The sequence below is a fragment of the Rhinopithecus bieti genome, unplaced genomic scaffold (assembly GCF_001698545.2).
Source record: "Rhinopithecus bieti isolate Rb0 unplaced genomic scaffold, ASM169854v2 scaffold_10604, whole genome shotgun sequence".
Taxonomy (NCBI): Eukaryota; Metazoa; Chordata; class Mammalia; order Primates; family Cercopithecidae; genus Rhinopithecus; species Rhinopithecus bieti.
Genome location: NW_016806873.1, coordinates 109,111 through 123,900, shown reverse-complemented (window position 1 = coordinate 123,900; position 14,790 = coordinate 109,111). Strand labels below are relative to the sequence as shown.

At 41.8% G+C, this 14,790-nt stretch overlaps 1 protein-coding gene across 2 annotated transcripts in view; it reads left to right on the top strand.

Annotated features, from left to right (window-relative positions):
- The first annotated feature begins 7,484 nt into the window (after window positions 1–7,484).
- The window catches only part of SPATA18 (spermatogenesis associated 18), a 45,327-nt gene continuing 38,021 nt past the window's right edge, over window positions 7,485–14,790 (top strand). For both annotated transcript variants that reach the window (XR_001886755.1, XM_017878304.1), the window contains exon 1: window positions 7,485–7,940. Coding sequence is in view for 1 of the 2 variants with exons in the window: in XM_017878304.1 (XP_017733793.1) it covers window positions 7,854–7,940 (87 nt within the window). In the remaining variant the exon portion in view is untranslated. The remainder of the gene's footprint in view (window positions 7,941–14,790) is intronic.

The following is a 14,790-nucleotide window of genomic DNA, read 5'->3' as shown; positions in this document are numbered from 1 at the left end:
AAAAGATTTTCTTCAAATAGTAATACAGGCCCTGATCCAAAGACACAAGATCCAAACACAGACAGCAGAAGGACAAGAATACCATGGCTCAGCCAGGAAAGGATGAGGAGTGCTTAAAAGAGCATCCAAGCCAAACATAGATTGTTCTTACCAGTCCTTGGCTAAGGGTTAGCAACTGTCCTTAGGAAGACTAGAAATTAAGATGAAAATCCTACTGCATAATATAATCCCCTGTAATTTATTGCATATATTTATGTTTGGTGTAGTGTGAACTAAATATACATAACTCTCACTTCAGCTCAGTTCAGGCAGTGGATTCAGCTCATCTTTTGTTGGCTTCTTAAAATACCCAGTTAAAAATCTTTTGAGCTGACTGATGTAGGTAAAAATCCAGGGTAGACAAAATTAAAATCTATTCCAAGGCTGGGCATGGTGGCTTATGCCTGTAATCCCAGCACTTTGGGAGGCTGAGGTGGGCCGATCACCTGAGGTCATGAGTTTGAGACCAGCCTGACCAACATGGAGAAACCCCATTTCTACTAAAAATGTAGTTAGCCGGGCGTGGTGGTGCATGCCTGTAATCCCAGCTACTCGGGAGGCTGAGGCAGGAGAATCGCATGAACCCAGAAGGTGGAGGTTGAAGTGAGCCAAGATGATGCCATTGCACCCCAGCCTGGACAACAAGAGTGAAACTCTGTCTCAAAAACAAACAAACAAAAAACCCTGTACCATCTAGATACTCAACACGTTACCCTTTCTAGAACAAATCACTCCTGGCTAGATAGTAGAATTATCACATGGTAAGAAACACCAATTGGCTGTTAAAATTGCCTTCTATCTCAGTGGATTATGACATCAGATACAAAGCAGCCAATCGCATCCTTTCCTTTCCATTCCGTTTCCTTTTCCTTCCTCCTTTCCTCCTCCTGGCCCCCAACTTGTTTCTTCTTTCTTATGTGCCAGTTGCTGTGCTGAGGATATAAAGCTAAATAAGCCTCTCTCCTTTTCTTCATGAAGCTCAAAAGCTTAGATAGGAAGCAAATAAATATAATACAGCATGATAATTACAAGAATATTAACATGTCCAAAAGTTAAAGAGACAAAGCATAAAGGAGAAAGTGATGAGCTCTGAGGGTTTGAGGTAATTAGGAAAAGTTTATCAGTTTAAGCTGGGTTTAAATTTATTAAAAATGCAACTATAGAGAAATTCCTTGTTTATTAACTGGAGGTTAGAAATAGTAGTTATTCCAGCAAGCTTGCAGAATAAATTTTACTAAAAAAGGGTGCCTAACTTTTGGTGATTGTCTAATGTGCTCAAAATCAACGCTTGACCTAAAGTGAACTGTCAACCAAAAATTGAAACAAAGAGCAAGATTTGCTCAATCATGAACCTAATCAGTATGGCAAACAGTATTAAAGACTGTTAGAACTGCAGGGCATCTTGCAGCTAATCTAGTCCATATTACTCATTTTATAGATGAAAAAAATGTCTCTGAGTGATTAAAGATTTATATAAAGTCATAAGAATTCACTAATTGGCAGAGTGTGAGATAAAGCAACAGTGTTCATGTTTTGAGTTTGCTGTTCTTTCAACTTCTCCTAAAATTACTTAATTAGTAATGTCCTAAAATATCAAATTGGGACAAAATTTGAGCATCAAAATATACCCCAAAGAGAATCATTACTTATCTGGTATTTTCTGTCATATGTGAAAAAAAGGAGACTTATCAGCATTTATTTATTTATTTATTTATTTATTTATTTATTTATTTATTTGAGACAAAGTCTTGCTCTGTCACCCAGGCCAGAGTGCAATGGTGCCATCTTGGCTTACTACAACCGCTGCCTCCTGGGTTCAAGTGATTCTCATGCCTCAGCCTCCCGAGTAGCTGGGACTACAGATGTGCACCACCTAATTTTTACCTTTTTAGTAGAGACAGGGTTTTGCCACGTTGGCCAGGCTGGTTTCAGACTCCTGGCCTCAAGTAATCTGCCTGCCTTGCCCTCCCAAAGTTACAGGCATGAGCCACCACTCCCGGCCAAGGCTTATCAACTTTTAAAATAGAATCTCAGCCATATTGACTACATGCTTATAATTTAAAACACATGGACTCTTTAATCAGAAATATAAACTATTTGCACTCCAGGCTTTTGCTCTGTCTTAAATTGATTGCTATTTAGCACCCATCAAAACTCTGCAGAGGGGACCATCATTAAGGGCACTTATGAAAACATCCACTTATTCCAACAGGTATGCAAATTCTAAGCTTGCATTAAATAACATCACCTGAGAACTAAAAATGGGGTGTCAATTACTAGGCCTGCTCTTTGATGAGCTGTTCTAGCATTACTCCTTCAGCATTGATCAAAGATGGTTTCACAAAACAATAATATCAAGATTTTTTCTATATTTTTTTAAAAAGGTTTATTAAGATATCTTTCACCTAGGTTGTCCAATACTCTTTGGAAATGAGCAAACACATTTTAGATTGGTACCAAGAAAATGTGTTTTCATTGAAAGAGCTCGTATGTATACTTTAAACATCAATCATTATCATAAAACTCATTTTCCTTTCTGCTTTGCCTTCCACTAAGCCCGGAAAGAAATATGAAATGTGGCTCTTAGTACATGGGCATACATTTTGGGCATATTTGCTTTTTCCTCTAAAAAATATTACTAATCTGACAGTGTTTTCAAGTGTCTTGCTATCAGCCATCTCAGACACTTTTTTGGAAGTACTGGGGTAGGGAGGGTAAATAATGAATAAACATGTGAAACATTTCCTGTATTTTGATCATCAGGAGGAAGACCAATGCTTCTTATCATAAAGACAAGTTCCTGCTATACACAACACATCTCTTGAGTTCTAGTGAAGCCAGGATGTACATGAAATGACTGCAAGCCTTAAAGGTCTTGAATCTAATTGTGAAGCTGGGGCATATGTAGAGATAAATATCAGGGAGCACATGCTAAGGTAATTTCAAAGATCCATTCTATCTTAAGACACTGTAAGTCTAATTATTAAATGAGCAATACAGACATTTAGTCAAAGCATGTTCTGTTTTGAGGGAGCTGCTTAAATATTGATATTTTAGCCGGCAGTTTTCTTTCTGAGGGTGGTAAAATTTTGGGGTAACTGTATTAGTCCATTTTCATGCTGCTGATAAAGATATATCCAAGACTAGGCAATTTTAAAAAGAAAGAGGTTTAATGGACTTATAGTTCCACATGGCTGGGGAGGCCCCGCAATCCTGGCAGAAGGCAAAGAAGAGCAAGTCACATCTTACATGGATGGCAGCAGGCAGAGAGAGCTTGTGCAGGAAAATTCCCCTTTTTTAAAAACCACCAGATCTTAGGAGACTTATTCACTATCATGAGAACAGCATGGGAAAGACCTGCATCCATGGTTCAATTACCTCCCACTGGGTCCGTCCCACAACACATGGAAATTCAAGATGAGATTAGGGCAGGGACACAGCCAAACCATTTCATTCCGCCCTGACCTCTCCTAAATCTCATGTTCTCACATTTCAAAAGCAATCATGCCTTCCCAACAGTCCCCCAAAGTCTTAACTCATTTCAGCATTAACTCAAAAGTCCACAGTCCAAAGAAGGACTAGAGAAGGCAAGTCACTTCCACCTATGAGCCTTTAAAATCAAAAGCAAGTTACACGTTGTGCACATGTACCCTAGAACTTAAAGTATAATAAAAAATAAAATTAAAAAATAAAATCAAAAGCAAGTTATTTACTTCCTAGATACAAAGGGGGTACAGGCATTGGGTAAATACAGGCATTCCAAATGGAAGAAATTGGCCAAAAAAAGGGGGCTACAGGCTCCATGCAAGTCTGAAATCCAGTGGGATAGTCAATTTTTTTTTTATTTTTTAAATTTTAAATTTTTTTTCTTTTTGAGACAGAGTCTTGCTCTGTTGCCCAGGCTGGAATGTGGTGGTGTGATCTCGGCTCACTGCAACCTCCATCTCCCGGGTTCAAGTGATTCTCCTGCCTCAGCCTCCCAAGTAGCTGGGATTACAGGCACCCGCCACCACACTCAGCTAATTTTTGTATTTTTAGTAGAGACGGGGTTTTGCCATGTTGTCCAGGGTGGTTTCAAACTCCTGACCTCAGGTAACCTGCCTGCCTCAGCCTCCCAAAGTGCTGGATTACAGGTGTGAGCCACTGCATCCTGCCAGTCAAATCTTAAAGCTCCAAAATGATCTCCTTTGACCCCATGTCTCACATCCAGGTAATGCTGATGCAAGAGGTGGGTTCCCATGGTCTTGGGCAGCTCTGCCCCTGTGGCTTTGTAGGATACAACCTCCTTCTGGGCTGCCTTTACAGGCCAGTGTTGAGTGTCTGTGGCTTTTTCAGGCACACAGTACAAGCTTTCAGTGGATATACCATTCTAGGGTCTGGAGGACGGAGGCTTCTCACAGCTCCACTAGGCAATGCCCCAGTAGGGACTCTTTGTGGGGGTTCACCCCCACATTAACCTTCTGCACTGCCTTAGCAGAGGTTCTCCATGTGGGCCCCACCCCTGCAGCAAACTTTTGCCTGGGCGTCCAGGTGTTTCCATACATCTTCTGAAATCTAGGCAGAGGTTCCCAAACCTCAACCCTTGACTTCTGTGCACTCACAGACTCAATACCACATGAAAGCTCTGAAGGCTTGAGGCTTATACTCTCTGAAGCCATGGCCAGAGCTCTACATTGGCCCCTTTCAGCCATGGCTGGAGTGGCTGGGATTCAGGGCATCAAGTCCCTAGGCTGCACTGGAGACATACCCTGGAGATATTTTCCCCATTGTCTTGGGGGTTAACATTTGGCTCCTTGTTACTTATGCAAATTTCTGTAGCCCGCTTGAATTTCTCCTGTGAAAATGGGATTTTCTTTTCTATTGCGTTGTCAGGTTGCAAATTTTCTGAACTTTTATGCTCTGCTTCCCTTACAAAACGGAATGCCTTTAACAGCACCCAGGTCACCTCTTGAATGCTTTGCTGACTTAGAAATTTCTTCTGCCAGATACCCTAAATTATCTCCCTCAACTTCAAAGTTCCACAAATCTCTAGATCGGGGCAAAATGCTGCCAGTCTCTTTGCTAAAACATAAAAAGAGTAACCTTTGCTCCAGTTCCCAACAAGTTCCTCATCTCCACCCACCTCAGCCTGGATTTCATTGTCCATATCATTATCAGCATTTTGGTCAAAGCCATTTGACAAGACTCTAGGGAGTTCCAAACTTTCCCACATTTTCCTGTCTTCTTCGGAGTCCTCCAAACTGTTCCAACCTCTGCCTGTTACTCAGTTCCAAAATGTTACTCAGTTCCAAAACTGCTTCCACATTTTTGGGTATGTTTTCAGTGGAGTCCAACTCCCCATAAGAATTTACTGTATTAGTTGGTTTACGTGCTGCTGATAAAGACATGCACGAGACTGGGCAATTTACAAAAGAAAGAGGTTTAAGGGACTTACAGTTCCACCTAGCTAGGGAGGCCTCACAATCACGGTGGGACGCAAAGAGGAGCAAGTCACATCTTATATAGGTGGCAGCTAGCTTGTGCAGGGAACATTCCCTTTTTCGAAACCACCAGATCTTGTGAGACTTACTCACTATCACGAGAACAGTACAGGAAAGACCTGACTCCATGATTCAATAACCTCTCACTGGACCCCTCCTACAACACGTAGGAATCCAAGATGAGATTTTGACAAGGACTCAGCCAAACCATATTAGTAACTGTTTTGTGTAAATTTTTTCTGAATAAGCTATCATAGAAACAATTCATGTTCATGGTAGAAACTTGAAAAAAATCAGAAAAATAAAAGAGCAATAAAAATAACCCACAATTGTACCTTGGGTTCACATTGTGCAGTTTAACACAGTGTATACAATTTAGTGTTCTGCCTTTTTCATTATAGTGAAAATTTCTAGATAGTATATATTCTACAATAACAAGATTTTTATTGTGCAACATTTCATTGAATGATGTGCTCAACCATTGCCCTATTGTTGGAGGTTTAGATTGTTTACAACTAGTTTTCTTTATTAAATATAAACTAATACTAATCTACATTCTTAATAATAGTGAACATAGGTCAGTATTAGTTTATATTTAATAAACAGCAATTACTACAGCAATTGCTACAGCATAGGCCCAGCATTGTACTAAATACTTTACATGAATTATCTTACTAAGTTTCATAATAATCCTATGAAAGAATTATTTTCCTTTTACAGATGATGAAACCAAGGATTACAGGCAAATTAAGGTGCTCACAGCAAAGAAAAGTACTTTACGGCTAATTTATCTGACATAAATGTTCCAATATGATTTTTTTATGAATAAGTAAATGGGACTGTTCAAAGATTCCAAATGCCTATTGAAATATGTAATTATTAGGTCCAAATTGAGAAATTTGAGGCTTTTCTCAATTCATTATATACATATATGTGTATATGTATGTTATATACATATATGAAGTTGTTTAATGAATATTTAGTTGTTTTGTTGAGGGGATATTTTTAACATTAGAAATTATTATTCTACTCCGATCAAATAACATGTTATACCCTTATAGTCCTTATTTTATGGTCTACAGAAAATAGTAGGAACACAGGCTCCAAAACTGAGCCTTTCATTTTCATTAGCAGATAGTAAAGCCACTGTAATCAAGAGAAATACAAAACAAGAGGTGGTGAAAATTCTTGATTTTACAATACTTGAATATATGCAGTGTTCACTGATTTTCAAGTACCTACAGAGATGAAACTAAGTTAAACTAGCTAGCTAACCAGCTGAGGCTCTGCTCCCCACCGCTGTTTTAAAGAATGGATAGGAATGGTTTACAATCAGCAAATTTTTTGATGGTATATAAAAGAGCTTGCTTCGAAAGCGCTTAAAGATGGTCGAAATGGTTTCCTAAGTGGTTGAACCCATTTCTGGAGCAGAATACACACTTTTGAAATAGTGCCAAACTAGGTCAAGAAAGTCCCAATTAGAGAATTCGGCATTAAATGAAGCTTTAGAGTTCTCAATGACTCTTAAAAAAAAATAATAATAATACACTGTAAATAATATACACTGGCAAATCTTATCCAAACCTGAGGGATTAACTTTAATTTGTGAACATCCTGGACCTAAACTCTATTGACTTGGGTACCCACCCAGTGGGTCCAGGAACAAAGCAAAAGCTAGAAGTAGGAAGTACTGAAATTTTAGTTACAAGTTTCATACAGGTAAACCCAAGGCGCTACAAATGAATAATTAAAGGAATGAAAGGAGAAAGAATAAAGGGCCCAAAGAGTTGATCTACTGAGACAGCCTTGCCCCAAATTTCTATGACGACTTAACTGCTGCTTTTCTGGACACGCGTGGGCACCCAGAACCCCCGAATGGGGAGGAATGCTCTAGGCGCCCTGCTGCCCTTCAGCCCGCGCGACGGCGCGTCTCAGTCCACCCCGGGGGCGCGCGGCTGTCACCCAGGGCGGGGCGGCGCGGGCGTTGCCACGACGCAGGCCGCGCGCGTCCCTGGCAGCCAACGCGTCCACGTCAAGGTTTGTTTAATAATCGCCAGGGTATTTATGGCCGGGCTCAGGCGGCTGCTGGGGAGTCAGGAGACCGCGCGGGGCGGCGGATGAGGGGCGGTGGCTGCGGCCCAGGGCACCTCCCCCCCGGCTTCCCGAACCCGGCCCGGTCCGACCCGAGGGGGAGGATGGAAACACCTGCCACGCTCTGAGCCCCCCACAAGAGAACACCCTTCCCGCCATATCACCCCACGGTCCTCCGGAGGCCACTGCCTGGTCCCCCCACGTCTCCATCACGCAGCGTGGGGCCGTGCGGTATAGTGAGCGATGGCGGAAAACCTGAAAAGACTGGTCTCAAACGAAGCTTTACGAACGTTGCAGGAAAAGCTAGACTCCTGGCTGAAGGAGTACAACGTGAGTCTGGGTGAAAAACCTCCGGGGTTCGCCCTCCCGTAGGTTCCAGCACAGCCCTCGTCGGGGATTTCTTAGAGCTGGAGTTGGTGGCCACTTTGCAAAGCCTCCGCGGTTGTGATTCCTAACCAGGACCTCAGCCTTCGACCGGGATCGCTGGGGAAGGAAGGACATGTGTGTACGTGCCCTTGTCTCCCAGCTTCGCGAGGCGGCGCGCGGGTGGCGCGGCCTGCGGAGCGCAGCACTAGGCTGCGGAGAGATTGGAGAGTGCTTCCAATCAGTGGTAACTAAGGACGCCGGCGACCTAGCAACAGGGAAGCCCTGTGGTCTGCGACTGGTCTGGTCATGCTGGCCACTCTTTCCAATCCCCCTCGCCAGCGCAATCCACACCTCCTCCTTCCCCAACCCCGAATTATTTTTTACTACAACCCTCTCCTGCCCAGGGTTTGTATCAGAATGGATTTGTATAAACACACACCCGGGAGTTATTTACCCAGAAATAAGCGAAACGGACACTTGTTAACGTTGCGGGTTTCACTTGCGTGCTGGTGGGCCTGGCAATTGAACTGGAACTGGGCCACAGTTCCAACACCAGGGCGGATTCAGGCCTTTTTCCAGGCATTTGTGAGAAGCCAGTATTCTGTCACCAAACCCATGAGCACTTTTCAAATCTCATTAATCCCTACCCGCACCCTGGCTCCCCATAATTCCCCCCTTCCCCCAAACAGTACTCTTGAGTGTTGAATTTGCTTTACATTCGGTCGGTCCGTCTTAATATAAATAGGGATTTCCCCTCTTACATAGTAAATGGAGCGGTCGGCAAAAAGAACTGTGGACCGGAAATTAGCCCCCTCCCCCCCTTGTTTCTGCATTTGGCTCTGCATAGAACTAGCTGAATGACGGGGTCAAATTATTTTACTTCTCTGGGTCTTAGTACCTCGTCTGTGAAATAGCGGAGATTGGTCTAGATGATATGTACATTTCCTGTTCAGATTTTAATTTTTTGAGCCTAGATTAGCTTGTTTCTGAGACCCTGCCTGTTACGAGGTCCTTAGGCTTCCCCATTCACCCTTTAACCAGTGCTCCTGAAGTGGAGGGGAGTTCAAAGCATAGCTACAGCTTTCTCCTTAGCCTTCCTTTCTAGTGTTTCCTGTTCAATCTCTTTGCTCCCTTTTAAAGAACCAGCACTGACCCTTCCTTCTCCATTAAGAATTCTGGAAAGTTAAAATGGCCTCTTTATCATAAAATACTTGGGTTCCCCCTAACTAATTTTAAAAGTACCTACTACCTAGTCTCAGGAGGTTGAGAATAAGAAATCCTAACATGTGTACAGTATTTACCCCCTTTTTTTTGCCCAGCGGCCTAACTGAACTCTGAATTTTAAAAAACATGTTGTTTGTCACAATGTTTATTACAAATAGCACTAGTATTTGTCTGGAACTAATAAACAATTACTTTAGAAACTCCCTGTAAGTAAGGAGAAGTGCCTTAGTTTATTACATTTTCCTGTCTTGATAACATCCCATTCTCTGCTGTCATTAAAACCATTTCCATCCAGCTGTTCCCTTCATCTCTCTACAGTAGAGACTGTACTCACAAATACCAGTGTTTTTTATACCTTGTGGCCACTCCCCAGGTTCCATCATTTCTCTTGAGTTTGCAGGCATCTTTATCACATTGGAATGTTGACACCTGTAGTCTTCCCCCTCCACTCCTGCTTCATCTCTTACAAGTATACTGATGAATCTGATTTCTATAGGATGTGTTCCCATCTGAGCTCTCACTTCTCCAGCTGCCCATTGGACATCTTTCAATAGTGAATGCTATTGAAATGCTCAAAATGCTCAAAGTCAAATCTGTTCAAAACGGAATTTACCCTTTCCCATGCCCCAACTACAGGCCTCCTTTCTAAGTAGTCTTCATCATTATGTACTCCACTCCCTTTTCACCATCATAGTCTGTTGGTTCTAACTTCAAAGTTCATACAGAATCTAAACACTTTTCAGCAACCCCACTGCTACCATCCTTCTCCATCCTTGATCATCTCTCACCTGGATTATTACAAAAGTAACCCAAAGAGACTCTTCTAAATGTCAAGTCAGATCAAGTTACTCTTTTTGCAAGACACTCCAAATTTCCTATTTCAGTCAGAAGAAGCCAAAGCTCCTACAATGACCTTCAAAGTCCTACACAATTGTGCCCCTTTAAGCTCTTTAACCTTATCTGTTACTTTCTCCCTTGCTCAGCCCACTCCAGCAGTACCAGCCTTCTTGCTCGTCCTAGAGCAGTGCTGTCCAATAGAACTTTCTGTGATGATGGACAGGTTCTATATCTGCATTGTCCAATATGGTAACTATTGGGCACTTGAAATGTGGCAAGTGCACACTGAAGAACATAATTTTTAATTTGACTTAAGTCCAGTTTAAATTCAGATAGCCACATGTAGCTCGTGGCTACTGTCTCAGACAGCACAGTTCTAGGGATGCCAGACATGTTTCTGCTTCAGAGCATTTTGCACTCATTGTTTTCTCTGCCTGGAAAACTTTTCCCCTGTTGATATTTGAGTGAGATAGGAACATCCTCATTTTCTTAGGAGAGCTTTATTTCTTAGAAAGGGTAACAACCTGCAGGCTGGGAAGTAGACAGGAATTAATGCTGAATGAGTTGGCCACCTGTATACATATTCAGCAGGTTATAGGAGGAGCTATGAATATTCATGAAGGGGGAATGCTCACATGCATAGTAAGCAAACATGCATGTTACGTTCATCCTATCATTTTGGGGTAGAGGCTTAACATTTAAATGTATTACAATTAGGCCCTATACATCAAAGGTGGAGGCAGGGACATGAAGGAACTTAGTGTGCAGCCTCTGTGGACCGACCAGAACCAGCCTATTGTCCATGGTCTCTTATCAGCAGAAAGTTACTGAAATCAGTAACTTATCCAGTCGAAGTTGCAGTTATGGACTGTGGAACAGGGGAGGGGATCAGTTAGTCAGAGTCTGGTAGTCAGTGAGTTGCAATTGTTTTAACATTGTTTATCTCAAGGCCAGTGCTTGCTTAGCTGCTAGATAAAAAGAAAAAACCTTTTGACAGTTAGAACATAGTTGATTCTTTATGTGTAGGGGTATGTGACTTAATCCTTGCCTGGCATGGCCTTAGATCTTTATCTTATTGCCGCAAAGAGTCTGTTACATTAGTCTTAAGATCTCTATTTTAACGGTAGCTTCATGCAGTCCAGAAAATGTTGCCTCTAACAGAGCTAGCAGTATTTTTACAGCAATCATGGTAACAAAAGGAGGCTCTTAGCCCATATCTGTGTCACAGGGGTTAGTAGCTTTAAAAGAACATGTCTTTGTGTTAATAATGTTGGTGGTTATATTCCTGAATATTTTATTCTTTTCTGTTAACTCTTGCTTTCCTATCTGCACAAAGCCATTAGAATGTGTTTGAAGTTTACTTATTTCAGTTTTACACTTATAACATGGAAAGTTCTTATTCATTTCACTGCCTTCATTCATGCCCACTTCCAATCCAACTTTGATACAGCTGTTTGAGGCATCATTTTTATGGTTCTCATTGCCAATACTAGTGATTCTCAACACAGGCAAGGCATTGTCCCCAGAACATTGTTTTTAAAACTTACCTACAGGACTCAATGCATTTTACTTCACAATATAGCACACATAAACTCTTGTACATATAAACTCAAGTTCCACTAATAATTCTTACCTTTACTCATTATGGTGTGTTTTCTGTTTTCTTTTAGTATTATTTGCTGTTTGAGACTCACTAAATTGATTTTGTTACCCACTAATGCTGTGGTTATCAGTCTTCATTGCACATAGGAATTATCCAGAAAGCTTTTATATTTCCAAAGACCAGGTCCCACACGAAAGCAATTAAATCCATTTCTACGAGTGGGAGCCCACAAAGCTCCTCAAGCAAAGGCTTTCCTGAAACTTCATGGCCCTTACCAGCTTCTCTTTTGAGTTTTACCTTTGAAATCTGGACCAATTTTCTTATAGTAAGTAGCATGTGTTTTTGCATTTATTTTCATGTTTATCTTAGACTATAAATTCCTCCAGGGCAGGAGACATTGTGTCCCTAGCATCCAGTGCATAGTGGCCTCTCCATAAAATTTCTTGAGAGTATAAATGCATGAATAAACCATGCCCTTCTGCTTCTTGAAACCATCTCCTTCTTCGGCCTCCTTATTCTTCTTTATCTTGCTTCCCGGGTGTCCTCTCATTTCTGACTGCTCTTGTTTTGTTTTTTATCCACTGGCTCTTCTTACTCAGAGCACTTCTGACACAGCAAAATTGCCCTTCGCTCTGCCCTCAGCCCTCTCCTCACTCTTTTCTCTCCCTGGTAATCTCATCTGTGCATGTGGCTTCTGCACCCTTCCACTTGCTGAAGTCTTCCAAAGCCACTCCTCCCAGTCCTGTCTCTCTTCTAAGCTCCAGACTTACTTTCCATCTGCTTTGGGGAAAGCATTGTTGTTGAGAGCTCAGCTGCAGTGCTGGAGGCTGCAGGAATGGGTCTGCACTATTGTCTCTTCAAATTACTTAATTTGTTTTTCCTTAGTGATGAATTTTGGATGATGATGGCATCCCATTTGTAGGATTGTTCTGAGGATTAAATGGAGCCACGTATATAAAGCTCTTAGCACACGGTCTGGCTGGTATAGAGTAGGTAATTAGATCAGTAATTATTAGGTACTACTACTGGACATTCCATCTGAAGGTCCTGCAGGCCCCCTCACTTGTTCAAACCCAAACTTAGGATCATCCCTCTCATACCTCTTACTCATTTCGAAACTCCCTGACCTTCTTAGGTAATGCTGAAATCAGCGGGAACTTTACTGGCACAGGTGTAATTTGGGGCTGGGAAAGACCTTTGGGAGACCCTTGGTATGTCTACAGCCTCCAGCATCTCTCAGCTAGATGGTTATATCCATCTATCTCAGCTAGATGGTTATATCCATCTACCTCCCCACCAGACTCACTCTGTAACCCAAACTCTATCTGGTCTGCTTTTGCCAGAGAGATTTTTGTAACATGCAAAGGAAATATGAGCATGTCATACCCACCTTCCTCTGTTGCATCCTTAAACATTTTGATCATGGAATGAAGCCCAAGACCCTTAATGTGGCCAGTCAAGTCTTTCAAACTTGGTCTCTGGACCCTGTACTCACTTTCCCCTGATATGCCTCGGTACCTTCTGTTTCTCCTCTTCAATTGCCCTTCCCTCTTACCCTTCACCCCTCACCAGAGGTTATTTTGCTATTCCTATAGCTTGTTATACACACAGAGTATTTAACATAAACTCTAAGGTAATTATTTATCCCCTATGTGCCACTTGTTCTCCATCTCACTTCCCTGTCTAATTAGTTCACTGACTGCAGACAACTTTTTTTTTTTTTATATAGCTTTGTTTCCTGAGCTTTGTTTCCAGGGCCTTACATATAATAGGAACTCAATGATTTATGAATGGATAAATCTGGAGAGTCTGTGCTTTGGAGACAGTATAATTAGTCCATATCTTTGCTCTGTTTGTCTTGTGTGAGTATGTGGGTATGTGTTTACTTGAATAATGTGACCCTATTGCAACTTGATTATCTTGTGCAATGCTTTGTGTTTAGAAGTTGCATCATGTTGTAACATGCCTTGGGAAGCGGAACTGTGTGACACAGGATATTCTCTCCTGTTACTTAAGTTGTGTTTAAAAACTCATTTGACCAGCATTCCTCTGGGTATCCAGTGTGTACCAGGCTCTAGGCAAGGCATAGGAACAGATAGTAATGATACCACAATAATACTTCTAATTATTGTGTACCTCTTTTACACTGGACTCTGCTCATGTGATCAACTACCTCCTAAACGGGAGGAAACAGAGCCTCATATTTAAATGTCTTTTCTAAGGGAATGCAGCTGATAAGTTGAGAACCAGATTTGAACAAAGGTCTACCTTATTCCTAAGCCACTGGCTCCTTTCAATACTGCATGCCACCTCATAGGTGCCAATTGATAAACACCTTCTGTGTCTGAGATGCTAGGCATGTATTATTTTGATTTAATTCTAATGCTCCGCAAGGCATTATTATCCCCATTGCATGGGAGAAGAATGGGCTCAGAGAGGTTAAGTAACTTGTGCAGGGTCACAGAACTGTAGCAAGCAGCAGAGCTGAGATACTCAGGTTTGCTTGACTCCCAAGCTCATTCTCCATCCACTTAACACATGGAATGATCTTGCCAGAGGGCAAAAGGCTTGTAAGTAGGTAATTGAAGTTCAGTGTAATAAGTGCAGTTATAAAATGGCCACGGCAAGGAGTGCGGAATTAATGAGGAAGAAATGGAGATAGATGTTCAGGCTATGGGTTTTAAATGCTCTATCATGTCAACATTACGCTGTTAAATCATTCATTCATCAACTGCTGTTTGGACCCTTCAATTTGCTAGGATACTAGTGGCAACAGATACAAACATGAGCAAAGCAAGATCGTTTTTAAAAAGAACTCATGATCTTTTTGGCAGGAGAGATTAGATGGATGAGATGGAGAAAAAATGACTACAGGAGAAATCAATGCTACAACAGAATTAGTTACCAGGTACCATTTACCAAGAATGGAAAGTAAACCAGCTGCCCTCTCAGTTACAAGTCCATCCCATCCAAACTCCATGCCAGGGGTGAAAGGCTCTCCAGGTCAACCTACCCTACCAAATTCTCTGACTTTCTGTGCCTCTGCCACATTGACATATTCAAGGTTGCTGAACTTGTTCCTGCCACAGAACTTTTGTCCTTGCTGTTCCCACTGCCTGGCATGCTCGTTCCCTAGTGCTGTGCTTCCCT